This window comes from Esox lucius, chromosome 6, assembly GCF_011004845.1.
Source record: "Esox lucius isolate fEsoLuc1 chromosome 6, fEsoLuc1.pri, whole genome shotgun sequence".
Taxonomy (NCBI): Eukaryota; Metazoa; Chordata; class Actinopteri; order Esociformes; family Esocidae; genus Esox; species Esox lucius.
Genome location: NC_047574.1, coordinates 18,197,406 through 18,218,730, shown reverse-complemented (window position 1 = coordinate 18,218,730; position 21,325 = coordinate 18,197,406). Strand labels below are relative to the sequence as shown.

Sequence of the window (21,325 nt, the reverse complement as noted above, 5' to 3'; positions counted from 1 at the left end):
TGAGGCGGTACCTGTAGCCCATTCAGGTTGCACAGGTAGTCCACCTCCTCCAGGATGGCACATCCATACGTACCGTTGCAAGGTTTGTTGTGTCTCCCAATATAGTCTCAAGAGCATGGAAATTATACCAGGTGATATAATTTACACAAATTACACAATGTACAGTAAAGATTTTGATCATTATTTTCTTCATCGAGACCTGATATGTGATTTAAGTGTTCCTTCAATTGTTTTGAACAGTGTACAATACAAACCTATGCCCTTGGACAGAAGCCAAATAGTTTCTTCATACTGAAAAGGTACATAAGCATATTCAAAATAATTAATGCAGAACGTGTTTATATATTAAAACATTAACCTGACGATATGAATGAAACCTTTGGGAACAAATGGGTTAATCCAGTCGACGTAAACGCAAGTCCCACAGCTTTGGGCAATGTGCTGTTGCTAAACTTTGTTTTAGATATAAATTGTATGAAAAGAGCATGGTCCCTAGATTCTACATGTAGGCATTCTACTCTACGAAATTCATGTTTGTTCTATGTAGTGAATTTCTATCTGAACGTCCCAGGACGTTAAAACGTGGTGAACCAAGACCAGTACAAAGGACGTCGTAGTCAAGGTAACACAAGCAAGCCTTAGCGCCTGCATTGCCGTTCAGTTGATTTGTCTTGCACAGTTTTGTTAACTCTTTGCTACTTAGTCTATAAATATATTTTCAGAAATGGACGTATTGGGCAATTTAGAAGTCAGGTAAGATCAAATGCATAGTTTTGATGATCATTTTAATGATTTTGTTATGCTTCTTGATTCCTAAAAAGTCTCTGTTAATTTAGCCACCAGCAAATAGTACAGCTGATTCAATGTTTTTTGCTATAGAATTTAATGTTAATTTCTCTACGGTAAGCCAACATTGTTTTAGAGAATTTGGCAGTACACACAACTGGCCTCACAACTGCAGACCATGTAACCTACAGTACAGCATACGGGATCGTCTGAGACCGGACACCCGGACAGCTGATGTAACTGGTTTTTGTACAGCTGAAACAAATTGCTACAGAATCTGTCAGAAACCATGCCAGGGAAGCTTATCTGCATGTTTGTCGCTTTCACCAGTGTCTTGGCCAGATTGCTGCTCCTCACAGATGAAGCCCTGGTTTCTACTGTGCAGTTTCTTGAAATTGTTGGATATCGCATTTCTGTACATACAGTATTTGTAATAAAAATTATTTAGCAAATCAATGCCTATTGTCGGGGGTATCTCACGATTTGCTTATTTATTGGCTTTCAAAGTTTGACGCATTGTTCCACCAGACCTTTCTCACATTTTTTACCTTCTTTCTAAAATGTGCTTTGTTTCTTAGGTGGGCCCAGGGTTTGACAAGCACAAATGTTGAATTTGTTGACAAGAATACAGCCTGCTACGTCTGTGGGAACTACATCGTTTTTCTGAATATGGAGACAGAAATAAGAAGTGTTCTGCAGTGTCCTGGTCGAGGTATTGGTTCGTTCACAGCAAATGGACATTCCCGGACCTTTGCATTCTCTGACCATAAACTGAATCCCTCCATATTTGTGTACAATTATCCTGAACTTAAGCTGAAGAATGAACTAAAGGGTATGTCTTTTTCTGACACAATCATTTTAACATTACCTAATATATGAGTTACATTGCATTTAGCTTTTCAAATGCTCACTGTTATAAGCAATATTAATAAAGTGTTTTGTTTCCATTTACAGGAGCAGCCAAACTGGACTACACATCTCTGGCACTAAGTACTGCTGGTACTTATTTGGCCTGCTGCTCATCACTACCGGACCACACCTTAACAGTATGGTAACTACTATTAATACCTTTTTTGCATGTCCTTTTTAGTTTTTGTACAATTTGTATAGTAAAGCACATTTTATACACTATTTGTGGTACATTGTTTTAGGAATTGGGAAACCGGGAATCCAGTTTGCAACCAACCACAAGCTGGAAAAGACATCACCTCTTTAACATTTAACCCAGTGAATTGGCTCCAGATTTGCACTTTGAGTGCTTCATCCCTTACAGTTTGGAACATTGAGAAGTGTGACAGCTTTCATTTAATGAAACCGAGGTAACTGAGGTTAATTGAAACTAAATAAACATTTGTGATTCTACTGACATACAACCAACCTATGATTATATAAGTGACCAAAACTGAGGTTAATATTGTCAAGATGTTGTAATCAATTCAAATTTTATTGTGTGTACACTTTATTTAATGAATGTGGTATTTATTATGTTTTACATTGTTAATCGTTAGTGTGATAGAGCTTCCTGTGACGGATGGCTCTCTGGTTGAGAGGGAGAGGAACCCCTCTCATATCCCTACTGGAAAGCTTACCTACTTGGGACCTCAGATGCCAATCTCAGCCATTGCAGGGCTTGCAGGAGCCAAGACAGAAGCATTTGTGGTACTTTTCTTAATCACTGGAACTATTTGCACAGACTTGTCTCATGTCTAACCTTTGTAGTTTACTTGTCTTTCCGTTTTAATTCTTCCACAATAATTGAATTCTTTCTCTGTTTTCTAAGCCCAAAGATCACGTCAAGACCAAGCTGAAGCCTAGTGCAATCTGCTGGACAGCCTCAGAGCTTTTTGTGGGCTGTCAGGAAGGCCACCTACTGCAGGTTGACTCAGATTCCCTGACTGTCTTTGTTCTCATCAGCCCCTCAGGTACAACCTGTTTTAACAAAGCGCTATCAAGGTTGTTTTAACAGAGTTTCCAATCTTAGAAACATTGCCCAAAAGACTGTAGATCATAATCTGTTTCAGTGTTTGTTTAGACTATATCTGCATGGACATCAAATCAGTATTCTTAAATATACAGTGGATATAAAAGGTCTACATACCCCTGTTAAAATGCCAGGTTTTTGTGATGTAAAATATTGAGACAAAGTTAAATCATGTCAGTACTTTTTCCACTTTTAATGTGACCTAAAATGTGAACAATTCAATTGAAAAACAAACTGAAATCTTCAAGGGGGAAAAATGAAAAATAAAAACCTTACAATAACCTGGTTGCATTAGTGTGCACACCCTCTTATAACAGGGGATGTGGCTGTGTTCATAATTAACCAATCACATTCAAACTCACGATAAATAGAAGTCATTACTCACCTAGCTTCATTTAAAGTGACTGATTAATCACAAATAAAGTGCAGCTGTTCTAGTAGGATTTCCCTGACATTTTCTTAGTTGCATCACAGAGCAAAACCCATGGTCCGCAGAGAGCTTCCAAAGCATCAGAGGGATCTCATTGTTGAAGGATATCAGTCAGGAGAAGGGTACAAAATAATTTCCAAAGCATTAGATATACCATGGAAAACAGTGAAGACAGTCATCATCAAGTGGAGAAATATGGCACAACAGAGACATTACCAAGAATTGGACGTCCCTCCAAAATTTATGAGAAGACGAGAAGAAAACTGGCCAGGGAGGCTTCCAAGAGGCCTACAGCAACATTAAAGGAACTGCAGGAATTTCTGTCAAGTACTGGCTGTGTGCTACATGTGACAACAATTTCCCGTATTCTTCATATGAATGGGATCTGGGGTAGGGTGGCAAGACAGAAGCCTTTTCTTACAAAGAAAAACATCCAAGCCTGGCTGAAGTTTGCAAAAACAAACATCAAGTCCCCCAAAAGTATGTGGGAAAATGTGTTATGGTCTGATGAAACCAAGGTTGAAGTTCTTGGCCATAATTCCAAAAGGTATGTTTGGCGCAAAACCACACTGCACATCACCCAAAGAACACCAAACCCACAGTGAAGCATGGTGGTGTCAGCATCATGCTTTGGGGCTGTTTTTCTTCAGCTGGAACCGGGCCTTAGTCAGGGTGGAGGGAATTATGAACAGTTCCAAATACCAGGCAATTTTGGCAGAAAAGCTTCAGGCGTCCGTTAGACAGCTGAAGATGAAGAGGAAGTTGACCTTTCAGGACAACAACGACCCAAAGCACACATCCAAATCCACAAAATTATGGCTTCACCCAGAAGATTAACGTTTTGGAATGGTCTAGCCAGACCCTGGACCTGAATCCAATTCAACATCTGTGGGGTTATCTGAAGAGGGCTGTGCACAGGAGATGTCCTTGCAATGTACAGTAACAGATTTGGAGCGCTTTTGCAAAGAAGAGTGAGCAAATATTGCCACGTCAAGATGTGCCATGCTAAAAGACCCCTACCCAAAAAGACTGAGTGCTGTAATAAAATCAAAAGGTGTTTCAACAAAGTATTAGTTTAAGGGTGTGCACACTTATGCAACCAGGTTATTGTGAGTTTTTTATTTTTTATTTTTCCCCCTCAAAGATTTCAGTTTGTTTTTCAATTGAATTGTTCACATTATAGGTCCCATTAAAGGTGAAAAAAGTTCTGACATGATTTATCTTTGTCTCATTCTTTTACATCACAAGAACCTGGCATTTTAACAGGGGTGTGTAAACTTTTTATATCCACTGTACTCCAGGATGGATATCAAAGGTCTACACACATTGAAAATGCATCTTCTGATTATTTAAAGGCTGACGGTCTACTTTCTTTCATCAGTAATACGATCCTTTTACCAACAGTATTAAAGTGAAACACAAATGGTTAATTTCTCTGCAGCTTACATACATTATTTTTTTTAATAAAGGTGTGTAGACTTGATTGATAAACTGATGATAAAATATGTGTCTCTACCATTGTCCAGGTGACTGTCCTGAGTTTCAGCAAGGCAGTTTCCAGAGCTTAGCGCTACACAAAGATGGACTGTTCGTGGCAGGAAAGGTAACAATTTCTGCTTCTCACAAAAATTGGAGGATGCACAAGTTCTAGTTGTTTCAAGAGAATGACGTCTGTTTCTAGAGTTTGATGGTCTTAACCACATTTTTATAGCCATCAATAACATATCCCAGATTTGTATTAATTTAAATTGACTTCTGTTTTACAGGAGAATGTTCTACGCTGCTTGCAAATTAAGGGGAACCAAGTAGAGGTTACACAAACATGGAAATTGGAAGAACCAGCCACTACCATAATATATTCCCCAGACTATGAAATTCTGCTGTTAGCTTCCAGTACAGTGAGTACTATGTACATTTTGCTATTATGGATACGTATTGTCATTATTTCCTGGCTCTTGTTAGTTGGCATTTGTTTTCCACCAGGGGCGCATCTACAGGCATAAACCATCCCAGTCTGAAAAGGTGGTGAAAGTCCTGGATATTCTCAGTGGGGACTTTGTGGCAGCAGCTTCTCTGTATACTGATAAGAACGTCTGTGTGGTAGGAAGTCATTGATGTCAATCATGTTAAGTCATACATTAACTGTCATACATTGTCAATTATAATTTGATGTTGTTTGTTCTCCTTGTTACAGTCAGTCAGGGACTCTGGAGAGTTGCAGCTTTGGTCTGTAGATGCTGGCTTCTGTATCGGTTCCTTACCCCTTCATGTAAAGGTTTGTTTTCAGTTCAGCTTATTCCTGTGGTCTCCAACATGTCGATCGCAATTTACCAGTAGCCCATAATCAATTTAGCTTGCCCAATAATTGTGTATGTACATTCAGTTTTCCCATATTCCATAGCAAATGTGTCAAAGACAAATCTCACAACTATAACTTTCCCTTTTGGATGAAGAGCTGTTTCAAAGAAATGCCTGGAAGTTCAGCATTACATTTTTCAGGTGGGACAGAACTTTATGGCTGCTTGGTGACATCAAACGGTGGTAAATTATTTCTTAGAACAGTAAGACAGTTTCACACCTCTCTGCCAATAACATCATTTTTTGAAGGATTCTTCTTAAGATTTTAACCACTACTAAACAGCTCTGTCAAAATTATTTGTTAAGATGCTATTTTTCCTTTTGGTTATTACCATTGAAAAATTACAGTAAGGTACCTAGAAATGATTTGATATGAAAAAAACAGCTCTGAGGCCTTAAATATGATTTGAGATACATGTAAACAGATTTTATAATCCGTTTTACCAGGTATATTTATAGAACGTCATGCAGTACTTTTTATTGTATAATAAAGGCATAAACCGCCGTAAACCACTGACAGGTGAAGTGAATAACACTGATAATCTCGTTATCATGGCACCTGTCAGTGGGTGGGATTTATTAGGCAGCAAGTGAACATACTGCCCTCAAAGTTGATGTGTTAGAAGCAGGAGAAATGGGCAAGCGTAAGGATCTGTGCGACTTTGACAAGAGCCAAATTGTGATGGCTAGACGACTGGGTCAGAGCATCTCCAAAACTGCAGCCCTTGTGGGGTGTTCCCAGTCTGCAGTGGTCAGTACCTATCAAAAGTGGACCAAGGAAGGAAATGCGATGAACCGGCGACAGGGTCATGGGCAGCCAAGGCTCATGGGCAGCCAAGGCTCATTGATGCACACAGGCTAGGGAAGGCTAGCCTGTGTGGTCCGATTCAACAGACGAGCTAGCTCAAATTGCTGCTGGTACTGATAGAAAGGTGTCAGAACACACAGTGCATCATATTTTGTTGAAAAACCAAATAACTACTTGTGTCTAGGCAACCAGTTTGGCCTGCTGTCCGATTGCTCAATACGTTGCTGTGGGAACAGTGTCGGGGCATGTCCTGTTCATTGAGCTGACCAGGAAACAGCTGCCTCGTCTGGTGCACAGGGTTAAGCTCTACTACACTCCTGTGGACCACCTACTGCAAGTATCTTCAATGAATGACTGTTTTATTTTTTATTGTCCTATTATGGTGTTCCATTTACTCCATTTTAAATGTTTTGTTTTGGTGACAGTTTTGATCAGGGAGGAAACTTTCTTGTCACTGGTGCTTCGGATGGGAATATAGTGGTCTTAAATGCAAGGCCTTCCAGAACATTTGAGATAATTGGATACACAGGTACATTGATGTGCTCTCGAAATAGTCTGTTTGTTTATCCCCTTTTATTTATTTTCCCCCTTCCTTTCCAATTTTGTGATGTCCAATGTGCCATGATGGCCACAGCAACTGGTTCTGGTAGGCCGAAGATTGAGACATGTCCCCACAATTGCACATCTTGCTAAGCCATTCTGCTTCTTATCACATTGCTTTGTCAACCAGGAGTTATTTCGAAGTTGACAAACACTAGAGGAGAGCGCACGATTGAGCATGCATGCTTCTGTCCAACCACAAAGAATCGCTACTGTAGGGTGCGATTAGAGGAAAAAGTAGCAGCCCGGTCTGACATCATACCAATCCATCCAAGATGATGCTCACCTAATTTTATTTGCCCTCTGTGACCACTCAGAAGCTCCAAACTTGTAGTTCTTCACCTCACTTTAGGCCGTTACATTTGTTTTCCCCAGCTGTTGAAGGAGCCATTCTGTCCCTGTCGACCCAGTACAGAAGGGACATTAAGCAGGTCCAACTGCTGGCTCTTTGTGCCGGAGAGAAGAGAAGAGGCAACGAGGAGGGCAGACTGCTTACACATCTTACACTTCCTGTACAAGAGCTCACAGGTAAGGACTGTTCTGTGTGTGTGAGGGAGGGGCCTGTTTTACCTATTTCTTTCATATCTGTATTGACATGCTGGAACCAAAAAGAAATGGAATGTATGTGTGCTGCTGTTGGTTTGCAGAAGCAGGAGTGTGTGCAGATTTGAGAGGATGTCTGTACAATAACGTTCTACAAAGGTGCACGTATGAGGTTGCTTACCCACTCAGCTGTTCTGCCCTGGGAGCCAATAGGATCTTTGGCTACTGCCACAAGAAGAAAGTTTTCCAGAGGTTCCAGCTACCTGAGGTAAGGTCTCATTCATTACCTGACTGACTAGGGTTTAAAACCGCAAACATCTTATATCAAACAATCGACCAGTTGTTGGTGTTGGGTGGTTTGTATGTTTTGTTTTTCTCTGTTCATACCAACAACATTTGTCATGTCTTATTCCCAGGGAACAAAAAGGTCCTCTGACCAGGAGGTGGTCCAGCTGAACCCAGAGAAGGAGGTGGAGGGTCACCCTATGGGCCCCGCCTCCATCCTCCTGTCACCTCATCAGTTATGGCTGGCCTCCGTGGGCCAAGATGGGCTGCTGCGTATTCGGGAGATATCCAGTCTGGTATAACATCTTTCACTTCAGGCAGTACAGACTTATTTAACACCTTTCAATGTGTTATACAGTTAGTATTGCACGTACGTCTTAAAAGAGATCTGGTAAAGCAAGAGAAGGATATGTATTTGTTGTAACTGCTCATAATGTTATTTACATGAGTATATTGTAACTGTCATTTACAGGACCGATATGTTCAGATCCAGTGCCACTCGTGTTGGCTGGGAGGGGTGAGAAGTGTCTCCTTCACCTCAGACAGCCAGACTATAATCACTACAGGCTTGAAAGATGGCTCTCTGGTCTGCACTAGACTCAGGTGAAGTAACATCCACCAGTCTGAATGCAATGCAGCTGTTGCACCCTAGAGGTCACTGTAGCGCGTGAACATGTGGCAGTTCTCAGCTTTCCTTATAAACACCCATAGATTATTAAACAATTTCCCATTTTCTGCTGTTATAAGGAGAACGTTTCTCATTATAATACATTGAAGTATAATATATATATATTTTTTAATGTATTTCGTATGAAGTCTGAAAATAGCTGGTGCTGGCAAAGCGAATGCAGCTACACAGCACAGCCAGTCTATAGCCAACACCCAGGATAGCGTGATTACGACAGAGGACCCTGTTCTCACTAGTATGGCTGACTGGGACCCAGAGGCCCTGTCCACCCCTGGGTCAGCAGACCGACAAGGAACTGAGGTAGGCTAGGTTACCATTCTTATAGATTGTGTATCTTCAAAATTCACTTGGTACATCTCGCTGCTCCAGCTATACACCCAAACTATTCACATGGGCCTTGTCGTTTGAGTCAGTGGGAAGAAGATACTTTAAGATCAATCAAATCCTCTTTTAGTCAGCTCGTTTATCCCCTCTCTCCGATATGTTTTGTGAGTTCACACATACAGTTGAGTTAATGTGTTTGTCCCCTTGTCTTCAGGCCAGTCTTAAGGGACAGGTTGTTGATTTGACAGAACAGGAGGAGAGTTACACCACCCTACCCTCAGTCACATCCTCAGACTCTACCTGGTTGGACAAAAAGCTGCAAGCGGTCAGTAACACTGCTTACGTCTCTTTACCACGAACACATCATTCACAAGATGTTAGTATGTTCAGGTTTACTGTTTCTTTTGTGTGAAGTTCCTTTGACATGTCAAGTCTGCTCCAAGACTGAAGGTGTGACTTGGTTTCCAGCGTTACCACAGTATCGCTAAAGGAATGTTCCCATTCAGAAATACTTGTGTACCCGATGTTATATAACATAAAACTGATATCAATAGTGTGGTATTATTTGTGTTCTGGGGTTGAACATTTTTGTAAACAATAAGTAATGTAACATGAAACAGCCAATGTTGGGTATAGCTCCTTTACTTTATTCAGTATTTTATTTTAAGATAGATTTTGGTGACTTGTTTGGTGTATGCTATTCAAGTCACATCATGTTGAGTAGTGAAAGAGGGTGTAATTTTATATCTGACGCATTCTGAAATATCATAACCTGCATACCATTTAGTTGAGAGTCAGTGTTGGCCGAGGTACTTAAAAAACAATGTACCATTTTTTAACAACAAACTGACTCCCACACAAAATTGTCTTTGGACAATACAAACATTGCAACTAACACTACCATATATTCATAGGTTATGAAGGAGGAGAGCCAGCAGTTTTCTGAGACAAAGAAAAGCCTGAGGAAAAATATCAAACAGTTGCGTGACACAGTAAGCAGAGCCCATATTTTCTCCTTATGTTTTTGTTTTACATCAGATATGCATGTCCTTGACGGTGCATGGGTAAAACCAAGCGTGCCGCACAAGCCCTGAAAAGTGAAGCCAAAACGTCTCGATCGCCCCCTGGTGAGTGGTCCCAGTATAGGTCATAAACCACGCCCTCCCCATGTTATTCAATGGGACGCGAGACCAACTAAACAATTAAATTACCCTTCAATTATCTTTTTTCCGAAGCTGGTTTCTGTCATTTACTGTAGTTTGTATCACGCTAATGTAAATTCAAGAGTTTGTTTTTAAAATAAGTTGGTTTTTAGTTAGTTATTTAATGCTCTAAAAACGGTGGTGTGACGTCGTGATTCACAGCTTTGATTGACAGCTATCTGAGCCAAGGAGCCACTGAAGCGCCATCCTCCTTCGGAGGACTGAGGAGATTGGAGCTTAACATTTAATCTCAAAATTTCTATAATTGAAATAATTTCACACGGACATAATGGGTTGTTCTGCAGTACATTGTGCTAACCGATCTGGCATTTCCAATCGATCTTTGAATTTGTTTCGGTAAGTAAAATTTATAAGCTATTTAATTAGTAAATAAATGTAATGGGCTAGCTAACTTTAGCTAAAAGACAACAAGCCTCGTTAATAGCTAGCAGGTGATCGTTAGCTAGAAGTTACCAATTCTTTTTGTATTAGGCCTATTCTAAATTAAGGTTAAACATGATGTAAGTTAGGCTTTAACATATCGTCTAGGTTTAACAAGCAAAGGTTCTACTGTACTTGGACTTGCGATTGATTACGGTATGCGCATTCTGCGAGGGAGAGTGAGGGCGGGGCACAGGGGAGGGGACGTTGATTTTGCGGCTTTAAGGCTTTACTTCCTGCTCGCTACTGCGCATAACTACTGCGCAGAACTGGTCCCAAGATCGCTATCTGCGCAGACGCAAGTCCAAGATGTCAGCGCCGTATCGGGACACTGGCGGCTTCAGTTTTCACCAATGGAAAAGAGCGAAAGGGCGTCGTCTATGGGTAAAACCACTGGTGAAACCAAATAAAATATAGCCACATTTTAACCTATGTTGTGATAATTGTGTTGTTTGCTCTAAGCTGTTATTAGGAAACCAACAAGGCAACAGTTGTTAAATACATTCATTCACACATTTCTTTAATCACAAAACTGGAGAGCAACATCTGTCTGGTGAAGTCCATAAAGCATGGCCAAGCAAATTCATGTGTTTTAAAAGTACCAGTAGGCTTCTTCATGTCATGCCCTGGCACAATGGGAATTAAGCACACTCTCTCCCGCAGAGTTCTTTGTTATCATTGCCATGACCTGTGTCCCCTGATCACCTTCCCTATTAAAGTTTCTCCTTCCATGTGTTTGTAACCCATTCAGTTTTTACCTTAATTCCTATATCTTGTTTTGTTCATCTGCGTTTCTTTATTAGTTTATTAGCTATATCCACAAAATTTTATGTTTTACCTCAAATGTATAAATACCGCTACATTAAGTTATTAGTAGCTATCTACTACTATTAAACGTACAGTAGTTAGCTAGCTAACCAAATGGCACTTGTTTACATTATCCAGACTATATGCAGGCCCGGCTCCAGGATGAAATGACCTGCGGGGTGGGGGCATATCTAATTCATATACCATTTATCAGTGTTTATGGGGGAAACAAAACTGGGGAGGGGCACAAATTGCCCCCTTTTGCCTCATTGTCGAGTCGGGCCTACCTATATGCCTGAAAGTCCCAAAATGCAGCTGCTGCCATCATTTTGGGGGGAGTTGTAGGAGAGGAATTGTATTATTTGTTTAATTTTTTCTAGATCCAGATGATGATGAGAGAAAACGAGATGTTACCTGTCATGGAGAAGCTTGAGCAGCAGGAGTTCAACCTGGATGTTGATGAGCAAAAAAGACTGCAGGCAGAGGGAGAGCAGGAGGTTACCAGGGTAAGACACACACGTACACACACACACGTACACACACACACACACACACACAGTGAGAGTGAGTGAGATAGTGTTCTTCATGACTGCCTTTCAGGTCCGAAATGAGATTGAGTTGGAGAACCTAGCCAAATGTTATCTACGTGACGTCCTCAAGAAAGAATGCTGGGATTCTATGAAAGTCAAAGGGCAAGCTATTAAGGTAACTTGAGTCACATCCAAAATGCGATCTAAAATGAATCTTGGTATGATGAAGTGCAAAGACCCACCTGAACATCAAACCTTTATAAATTAAAATAAAAATGTATTGGAATGTATTGGGTGAAAACACTGTCTATTGTATTTTTTTATACTAATACAATTGTTTAGAGAAAGTGTAGATTTTTTTTCTTGTGAGGATAAGTACTGGGCCATTTTCTTAAAATGTTTTGCATTGGGCAGGATGATCGAGCTTTCCTCCATATACTGAGTCTTTCTACAGTAGGTCCTTGATATCTTTTACTCCTATCAAGGTGGTCAAGTAATTTCAAAACCCTACTATATCTTTTACAACTTCTTGTTTTTTGGCCTTGCCTTAGGCCTTCCACTCTGAAAACGAGGTGAAGAACTACCCTATGAAGGAACGGACACAGCAGGAGCTTGGTGAACTTCACAGAGTGGAGAGTATCAGGAAGATAGAACGTGCTGATAGCATTGTGGGTTACAACGTGCCTGTTATGTTGCTATAGTCCTAGTGCAGTTGTTGAGGTTCTGGCCCATCCGGGTACCTTCACTTGCAATAACCCTAAGCCATGTATACTGTATACATATCATTCTTTTTACCTGCCATTCAACCTCTACCCAAACATTTTAGCTCCAGCAGGAGATTCTGGAGAAGAAAAACAGGAGTGTGGCAGAAGAAGAGGAGGAGGAAGGACGTGAGATGGAGAGTGCCGCCCTCACAGGTAGCCTCAGTGCACAGTACGGAGGCTCAAACCCCTACCTCTACAATCAGTTCAACTTGCACATCAGAGAGCAGAAGATCAACCAGATCACTTTGCTACAGGTGAACATACTCTTGGGCAGCATTTACTCAACATTTAATTATACATGCATTTGTATGAAGCCTGTATTAACAACAGTGAGTTTAAGTATTTCACTAAATGACTTGCTAGACTCCATTTGTACTCATGCCTATACTTACAAACTAGGATGTTATCTACAAAGTGAAGACAGCCTTCAACACAGATTTTGATAGAGTGCACAAACAGAAGGAGCAAGAGATCAACCGTGTAATGGATAAAAACCGCCGTATTAGAGAGATCATGTCAGAGCTGGACCTGAAGGGGGAGCCGTGGGAGCCTAGCCTGTCGGACAGCGAGCGGCCAGAGAGGGCGCTGTCTGTGGAGGACTCTGAGGTTAGACTTGGTTAAACAGTTTTTTGGGGTTTAATACCAATATGCCTTACTGCTTCTCAAATTATGATTTATGCCTCCCCATCATCAGATTCCGTTTGAAAAGCACCTTACCCCAGATCAAAGAAGTAAAGAAGAAGAGAAGAAGAAAGAAGAGGAACAAAGACGGCTTGCGGCCAAGGTAATGTTTCACTGGCTTCTTACCTTTCCTTCTCCCAAATCAGTATGTATCATATCGCACTTAATCCATGTTTACTTATTGGCAGTGGTGTGGTGGAGGCTATACACAGTTATTCCTATGTTTTTTCAATAGGGATTGCACATACGTAATATATTTGTGTAGTGGAGGTAAATGGATAATTGATGAAGGATGATTAAACAAATCAAAATGTTTAGCTTAAAATTATTCTAAATAATGTCTACATAATTTAAGCATAGCAATGTGTATATGTCGATAGGCCAATGTGCATTACACAGTAAAACACAGTTCTACTGTGCAGAGATTTCATGGACAGAGATGGACATATATATATAAAAAAAACATTATGTCCTTCCATATGTTTTGTTACACCTTCAGAAAAAGGCAACTACTGGCAACTGAGCTGCCACCAACTTTAAGGTGACAATCTTAAAGGGGTTTTTCACCAAAACTCACCCACTTAATGTACAAAAATGTTTTGGACGCAAACAAAACTGTTCAGAAGAACGTACCTTTTTAATTGTAAACTGTTTAAAACCATAGTAACACCATATCTTTGAAACACCAACATTGATGTGGTGTTCTGTGCCTGGCTGTGCTAAGTGAGTGCATAAAAGTGCCTGGCATTTTGATTGCCTGGTGGTGTAGCTCTTTGCGCTTTGATGTACCCCTTTGTTTCCAGACCTCACGGGTAAACACCTCTTTTGGATTTCATGGATGCCTTCCTTCCAGTGATACAGTAAATTGAAAAAGAATTCGACCACAAATAAGCTATTTATAACAGAATGTGGTGTCTTTTGGTGCTGATATTGCGATATTTGTTTATTGGAAAACTATAGAAACACAACTAACCCAACAACTAGGTGTTCTCCTGATCTAATTTAAGCATTGTGATGGAGCCAGAACATAGAAATCTTCTGTTACAGAAGCGTGAACTTTAGAGCAAACAGCTAAACATTGTCTGAAAAATCATAAACCTTTGAATTGCTTATTTACTGATATAATTTGTAGTACTTTTTTAACCTTAGAGCGACAATATAAGAGAGAGAGGTCTGGATCAAATGATGGCTGGAGTACTTGAGCTGAAAAAAGAGGACATCTTGAGGATGGTATGGTGGTGTTCTAAATAAAATACTGTAATCTTAAATGTACTGTAGAAAGGGATATTGATTGAAAAAAGTTTGCATGATACACATATTTTAACTGTGTGTTATACACATGTATTATGTATTGACATCAATTTCATAAAGAGAAGTAAATTGAATTACACAAATTGTAGTGAATGTGTTTGAATGTATTTTCTGACTCTGCTCTTTAATTTCAAGGAGGTGCCTCAACCTGAATTCATTGTGTCAAAACCAGACATTCAGTGGAAAGAGGATGAGAAAAAGATCTACAAAGAGTATGAGAAGAGAGTTAAAGAACTGAATGAGGAGAAGGAGAAGTACAGAAAGGTATGATTCTGTTGTGAAAACATCCTCTTTTCAGTTTTATAAAAATAAATATGCAGTATAACAACAAACATAAAGGGACCCTAACTTAATGTAAGTCACATGTTGCGTTGTCTTTCTTTTTCCAGACTCTGGAAGCTGAAATGAAGAAACTCCAAGCGTCCATCATGGAAGCGACACAGGGGTTCGATGAAACCTTGACCAAGCTCTTTGAGAGGAAGGTCAAATCTGAGATGGTGATATACCAGGTAAGATAGCGCAGATAAAGAAAACATTTTTGAAGCAAATATGCAATTCATAATTATCACGTATCAGTGATATCAGTGTTGTTTTATTATATAATTTTCTAGGAAGAGCTCAAGATTGCCAATCTAGTATACTCCATTTTGATAGAGGAGGAAATGATCAATAGAGAGACAGAGCTCAGCCTCAAACTTGAAGAAGTAAGGGTCTACAAGGTGAGATTGTTTTACTATTTACATATAACTCATTATTCATATAGTTTCTCATGGAGATGGTATACAATTCTTCAGTAAGAGCTCTTAAGTTAGCTACGCATGTCTGCTTTATCTTCAGGAAGATATTAGACTGTTGCTCTGTCTTAGATTGGCATATTTTTCAAGTGCCTACAAGTGGCATTTTAATGTCTTTCCCTTCAGGTTTTCTTGAGTTCTAGTAATCCTTCACCATGTCTTAACATTCCCTATTACATTCCCTATCCAGAGTAAAACTGGAGAAGAGCTCAACAAGCACAAACAGAACGTAGAAATGTTCCGGGAGACCTACGACAATGTTGTTGCAGAAGACAAAGTATGGCTGGCAGTCACTTCTACCCTCTCATGTCAGTTACTGTTATACACTAATTGATGCAAGTTACTATCTGACACATTTTATACCCCTAGCTTCTTGACAGGGGATTCAGGAAGGAGTTCTTTGATGTTCCAGGCCATGTTGTTGATCAGCTGTTTAAGTTATACAAGCGCCGTCCCAGGTACTGCATATAGGAATGAAAGGACTACAATGTCATAAAGTATCTCCAATACAAGTGCTTAGGTAGGTATTTAGATGTTTAGAGGAGGTTGCCACTGTGTAACATCACAGTCCTTGATTGCCCAGAGTCCAGAGGATGAGGACCCAGGCAGACAACAGTACCAATCCTTTTAAAGAGCGGCCCCTTCAGGGCCCAGTGGCAGCCGAAGGCCTCTGTCAGATGATGAAGGCCATGGAGGAGCTGGACACTCCAGAAAACATGCCTGAAGGTCTGGATCCATCAATTTGGGAGAGGTTCTGCCTTGCCCGCAGAGCCAAAGTAGAGAGTGAGCAGCAGGTAATGGAAAAGAAGTCAGGTTGTCTGAGGAAATGTCAATATATGGACTTTTTTGTAACTGATAGTTACAAACCTACTTTGTAAACCTACTTTGAAACCTACTATTCATTTAATAGAATAAATAACCTACTTTCCAAGAATGACAGATCCGGCCTGTTAATTATCCTGTTTTGTGGAGTAATGTAATAGATTTACTTAATTCCCCCGTTAATTATTGTCTTACTTTATGTATTGTTTTTTTTAGGTGAAAATAAAAGCTTTGATTCTGGCTGAAATTCAGGCTTTCCTGCAGAAGAGGAGTGATGAGGATGAGAGTGCAAGACTGGAAATTATAAGTTTAATTGATGAAATCAATGGGTAAAAGTGTTTTAGAGTTCTATTCTTAAATGCACAGTAAATTGTACTGTGAGCACAAATGTTTCGTTTGTACAGTTCTTTTTGGGCAATTGATACAGCTTAACATGCAAGGCTAGTTCAGGTGTCTCACTGACCGGTCATGGTCTTTAAACCCTTGGTGTCCACAGGCTGCGAGAGGAGAAGATGCGTTTCCGTTTAGACATCATGGTCCAGATCCTAATCAGACAGGGCCAAGTTGAAATAGAGAATGGGGACTTCATTGCCGACTACTCGGACTCTTTGCTGATCCATAAGTGTGTGGTGGAGGATCTCAACAAAACCATCCGGGTAAGACCCATAGATATTCTCTATTCATTTACACACTGCCAAACTTGGAACCTTTGTAAATGCGGGAAACCAGGCAAATGAATAGCAAATTCCAAAGTCATAAGCCAGTATTATTTCCATGTCTGGTCACACATTTCCTCGTTAGCAAAAGTCCAAATTCATTGTAATAAACACCCAGCTCAGTGACCCATAGACATTCTTTATTTTAATTGACCCTAGGTGAGTCATACTAGCACTGTAGCAGATTTAAAACAGGGCAATATTTTTCCTAAAGTATGTAATGTGTTGTCTGCTCTGATCTGTCTGATAACAAGCTGTGATTGTTTGAAATTATTGTTGTAACAGCATAAACATTTTAATAATATGTAAAATAACAATACTAGTGGTATTAGTAGTAGTTATCAGAATTGTAATAAACCTTAGAGTGCACTGAAATCCACAGACTACAAATAGATGTTAATAGATGGATATATAGTTGGAACACTGGCAGTTTATAATTAAACTGAATTGCTGTACAGCTTACATAAATGAACATGATTAAGTCACTAACACAGGCCTAAAATTATCCAGAGGTTTAAGACTATATATGTATAGCACGTACTGCAGCAGCTTGAATCTGGCCCCGCTCTTTCAGCAAAACATCAACAGAACTCTTTACCCAAACACAGGAGAGAATTGTGTAAAAGTCTTATATACACAAGTGCCCACCAGAATGACTGCTCCCTTGGAAAATATGAGGATAAAAAGCAGTGGAAATATATTTATTTTATCAGCTTGACCTTTAATAATGAAACATTGTTCTGAGAAAAAGAAACATACATTATCTCTCATAATTAGGAAAACATATCTTAATTACTAAAATACAATGCATCTCAGTAGAGCATTGATTAATGTTAGTGGACAGTCTGCAGAAAGTCTCAGATCAAGGTAAGCTGACTAGGTGGTTACCTGCAAGCTGATTGTTGTCTAGTCAGGGATTTTACCAGTTTCCCACCACATTCCCTGCAATTCAACACATTTTTTAAAGTGTGATCACATGATACCAATGATCAAATCCAATGATAAGTTTCAAGGGTTCACATTTTTTTGTTTACACATACATACATACAGTAGATATAAAAAGTCTACACACCCCTGTTAAAATGCCAGGTTCTTGTGATGTAAAAGAATGAGACAAAGATAAATCATGTCAGAACTTTTTTCACCTTTAATGTGACCTATAACGTGAACAATTCAATTGAAAAACAAACTGAAATAACCTGGTTGCATAAGTGTGCACACACTTAAACTAATACTTTGTTGAAGCACCTTTTGATTTTATTACAGCACTCAGTCTTTTGGGTAGGAGTCTATTAGCATGACGTGACAATATTTGCCCACTCCTCTTTGCAAAAGAGCTCCAAATCTCTCAGATTGTGTGGACATCTCCTGTGCACAGCCCTCTTCAGATCACCCCACGGATTTTCAGTTGGATTCAGGTCTGGGCTCTGGCTGGGCCATTCCAAAATATTAATCTTCTTCAGGTGAAGCCATGCTTTTGTGGATTTGGATGTGTGCTTTGCTTTTGGTCGTTGTCATGCTGAAAGGTGAACTTAATCTTCAGCTTTCTAACGGACGCCTGAAGGTTTTGTGCCAAAATTGCCTGGTATTTGGAACTGTTCATAATTCCCTCCACCCTGACTAAGGCCCCAGTTCCAGCTGAAGAAAAACAACCCCAAAGCATGCTTCTGCCACCACCATGCTTCACTGTGGGTATGGTGTTCTTTGGGTGATGTGCATTGTTGTTTTTGCGCCAAACATACCTTTTGGAATTATGGCCAAAAAGTTCAACCTTGGTTTCATCAGACCATAACACATTTTCCCACGTGCTTTTGGGGGACTTGATGTTTGTTTTTGCAAACATCAGCCAGACTTTGATGTTTTTCTTTGTAAGAAAAGGCTTCCATCTTGCCACCCTACCCCATAGCCCATTCATATGAAGAATACGGGAGATTGCTGTCAAATGTAGCACACAGCCAGTACTTGACAGAAATTCCTGCAGATCCTTTAATGTTGCTGTAGGCCTCTTGGAAGCCTCCCTGGCCAGTTTTCTTCTCATCTTTTGATAAATCTTGAGGGATGTCCAGTTCTTGGTAATGTCTCTGTTGTGCCATATTTCTCCACTTGATGATGACTGTCTTCACTGTGTTCCATGGTATATTTAATGCTTTGGAAATTATTTTGTACCCTTCTGCTGACTGTTATCTTTCAACAATGAGATCCCTCTGATTGTTTGGATGCTCTCTGCGGACCCTGGCTTTTGCTCTGAGATGCAACTAAGAAAATGTCAGGAAAATCCTACTAGAACAGCTGAACTTTATTTATGATTAATCAGAGTCACTTTAAATGATGGCAGGTGTGTAATGACTTCTATTTAACATTATTTTTTATGTTATTGGTTAATTCTGAACACAGCCACATCCCCAGTTATAAGACCTGGTTGCACACTTATGCAACCAGGTTATTGTAAGGTTTTTATTTTTCATTTTTCTCCCTTGAAGACTTTTTGTTCACATTATAGGTCACATTAAAAGTGGAAAAAGGTTTGACATGATTTATCTTTGACCCATTCTTTCACATCACAAAAACCTAGCATTTTCACAGGGGTGTGTAGACTTTTTATATCCACTGTGTACACACACATATATACATTCATATACACATACAAATCAGGCAGTTATCTATAGAGCTCATAGGATGCATATTGACCTGTTCTCTTCTGTCAGGCTCTGGGAGAGCAGAAAATAGACAGCATGGTTGAGTGCAAGGACTTCCGTAAGGGCATCATCCAGCAGGAATGGGAGCACAAGAGAATGAGGATGCAGATGGAGGACCTGAACAACACCGCTAGGGACATCCAGATGCTGCACGTCTCTCAGGAGCTGCAAGAGGTATGCTGTGGTCTGGTTAGCTCCGTTTTTCTCATTAATACCGATATGCTAGAAATACCGTGGTCAGGTAAGTTGCTGGTACATGTGTAGATTTATAAACACCCTTTGCCTTAAAGGAGAAATATGTAGAATATTTGCATAATAATTGCAGTACATTTCTGTAATAGTGGAATAACAGTTTAACGTTATTTTTTGACACAGACAGGGTACCCCTCTTGTTAACAGTCAAGAGTTTTCACTGAGTCAGTCCACAGAAAAAGAGGTCCTTCATGTTTAGTAGTAATGACACTAAGAAAAACATAGGGGCTGACAAACTTGACACAGGTCTGCTGGTTACTGCTGCCCCTCTGATCTCTGGAGCTCTAGCGCATATGTTTAATCTAACTCTCATTTCTGGGGTTATTCCAAAAGAATGGAAAACTGCCCGTGTGCTGCCGCTACTTAAGGATGGGAATAGTGACCTTAACCATTATTGTCTGATCTCAAAATTTTCTTGCCTGCTAAAATTCTAAAATGCATAATTCTTATCTGACAGTCATATCCAGAACTGTATTCTTTCCTACAAAGCAGCTGTAATGATCGTGAATTATATTGCCAAAACTTTGAAAGGAAAATCACAGTGTTGCAAATTTTATGACCTGTCAAAGGCTTTTGCGTCAGTGCTGTCGAACAATAAAAATTATTTATCGTATTTAATGATTAAAAAAAAAATCTGTTTGAAAACCTTTGAATTATCTTGACATTAAATTAAGTGCAGGAGCTGTTTCCCCCCCCCCCCCCAATCGATCCAATCAGTGTGTCATGGCCCTTAGATTTCTCCCCACAAATGACCTATTATCTTCTTTCACTTTTGTAAATTCTGCTATTAGGTTGTTTTGGAGGAAACACGACTGGCAACAACATTAATGTGTAGCTTAAGCTAGAAAAACATTCAACAATAACTTACCATGCCACAAACTAGGTGTAAGCAGGTGGATTCACACACACACACACACACACACACACACACACACACACACACACACACACACACACACACACAGTCTCGTATCCATTAGCAGAAGGGAGGCATCTTGTTCACAGGATTTTTGGAACGAGACAGGATTAAGGACATAATCAGAGATATTCTAATTTACAACATCCTAGATTATAGTGATATGCTTAATTTGCCCACTTCAGCATCAGTAATAACACCTTTGTACTATGCAGCCTTTCTTGCTGGTCTGAAAACCAGCAAGAAGCAGAAATAAAACAGGAGATCAAGATCGACCACCTACGTGAGACAATTAAATGCATTCATTAATTTCCTTAGACGTCTAACATCTGACATATTTCGTGTTGTTTATTTCATACAGCCTTTTCTCATTATCAACAGTGCCAATCATTTTAGATGACAGTAATGTTTTTTCACCCACAGTATCTAAGTGAGACGGATCATGACAACCGCATATCAAAGCAAGTTTCAACTGTAGAGAAAACCATAACATTACAGGAAAAGGTACATTTTATATAATTTCATAGAACGGATTTCATAAATTTTATTGGATTGTCAAAACGTAACATGTGCTAATAAGAGCTACACCT

General features: G+C 39.8%; 1 protein-coding gene across 1 annotated transcript; it reads left to right on the top strand.

Moving 5' to 3' along the window:
- The first annotated feature begins 660 nt into the window (after nucleotides 1-660).
- cfap43 (cilia and flagella associated protein 43) lies at nucleotides 661-21,301 on the top strand. The gene is made up of 36 exons (XM_034292930.1): nucleotides 661-753; nucleotides 1,365-1,618; nucleotides 1,741-1,837; nucleotides 1,938-2,105; nucleotides 2,295-2,445; nucleotides 2,567-2,708; nucleotides 4,724-4,800; nucleotides 4,964-5,095; nucleotides 5,181-5,297; nucleotides 5,392-5,472; nucleotides 6,548-6,696; nucleotides 6,789-6,892; nucleotides 7,339-7,491; nucleotides 7,611-7,774; nucleotides 7,923-8,087; nucleotides 8,264-8,394; nucleotides 8,608-8,779; nucleotides 9,018-9,128; nucleotides 9,718-9,795; nucleotides 11,634-11,759; nucleotides 11,854-11,958; nucleotides 12,335-12,451; nucleotides 12,610-12,801; nucleotides 12,947-13,153; nucleotides 13,242-13,331; nucleotides 14,378-14,458; nucleotides 14,675-14,803; nucleotides 14,929-15,048; nucleotides 15,151-15,258; nucleotides 15,524-15,610; nucleotides 15,703-15,791; nucleotides 15,917-16,127; nucleotides 16,372-16,484; nucleotides 16,652-16,811; nucleotides 19,577-19,741; nucleotides 21,159-21,301. Exons 1-36 carry the CDS (start codon nucleotides 725-727, stop codon nucleotides 21,252-21,254), a joined length of 4,671 nt encoding a protein of 1,556 aa, XP_034148821.1. The 5' UTR covers nucleotides 661-724; the 3' UTR covers nucleotides 21,255-21,301.
- The last annotated feature ends 24 nt before the right edge of the window (nucleotides 21,302-21,325 follow it).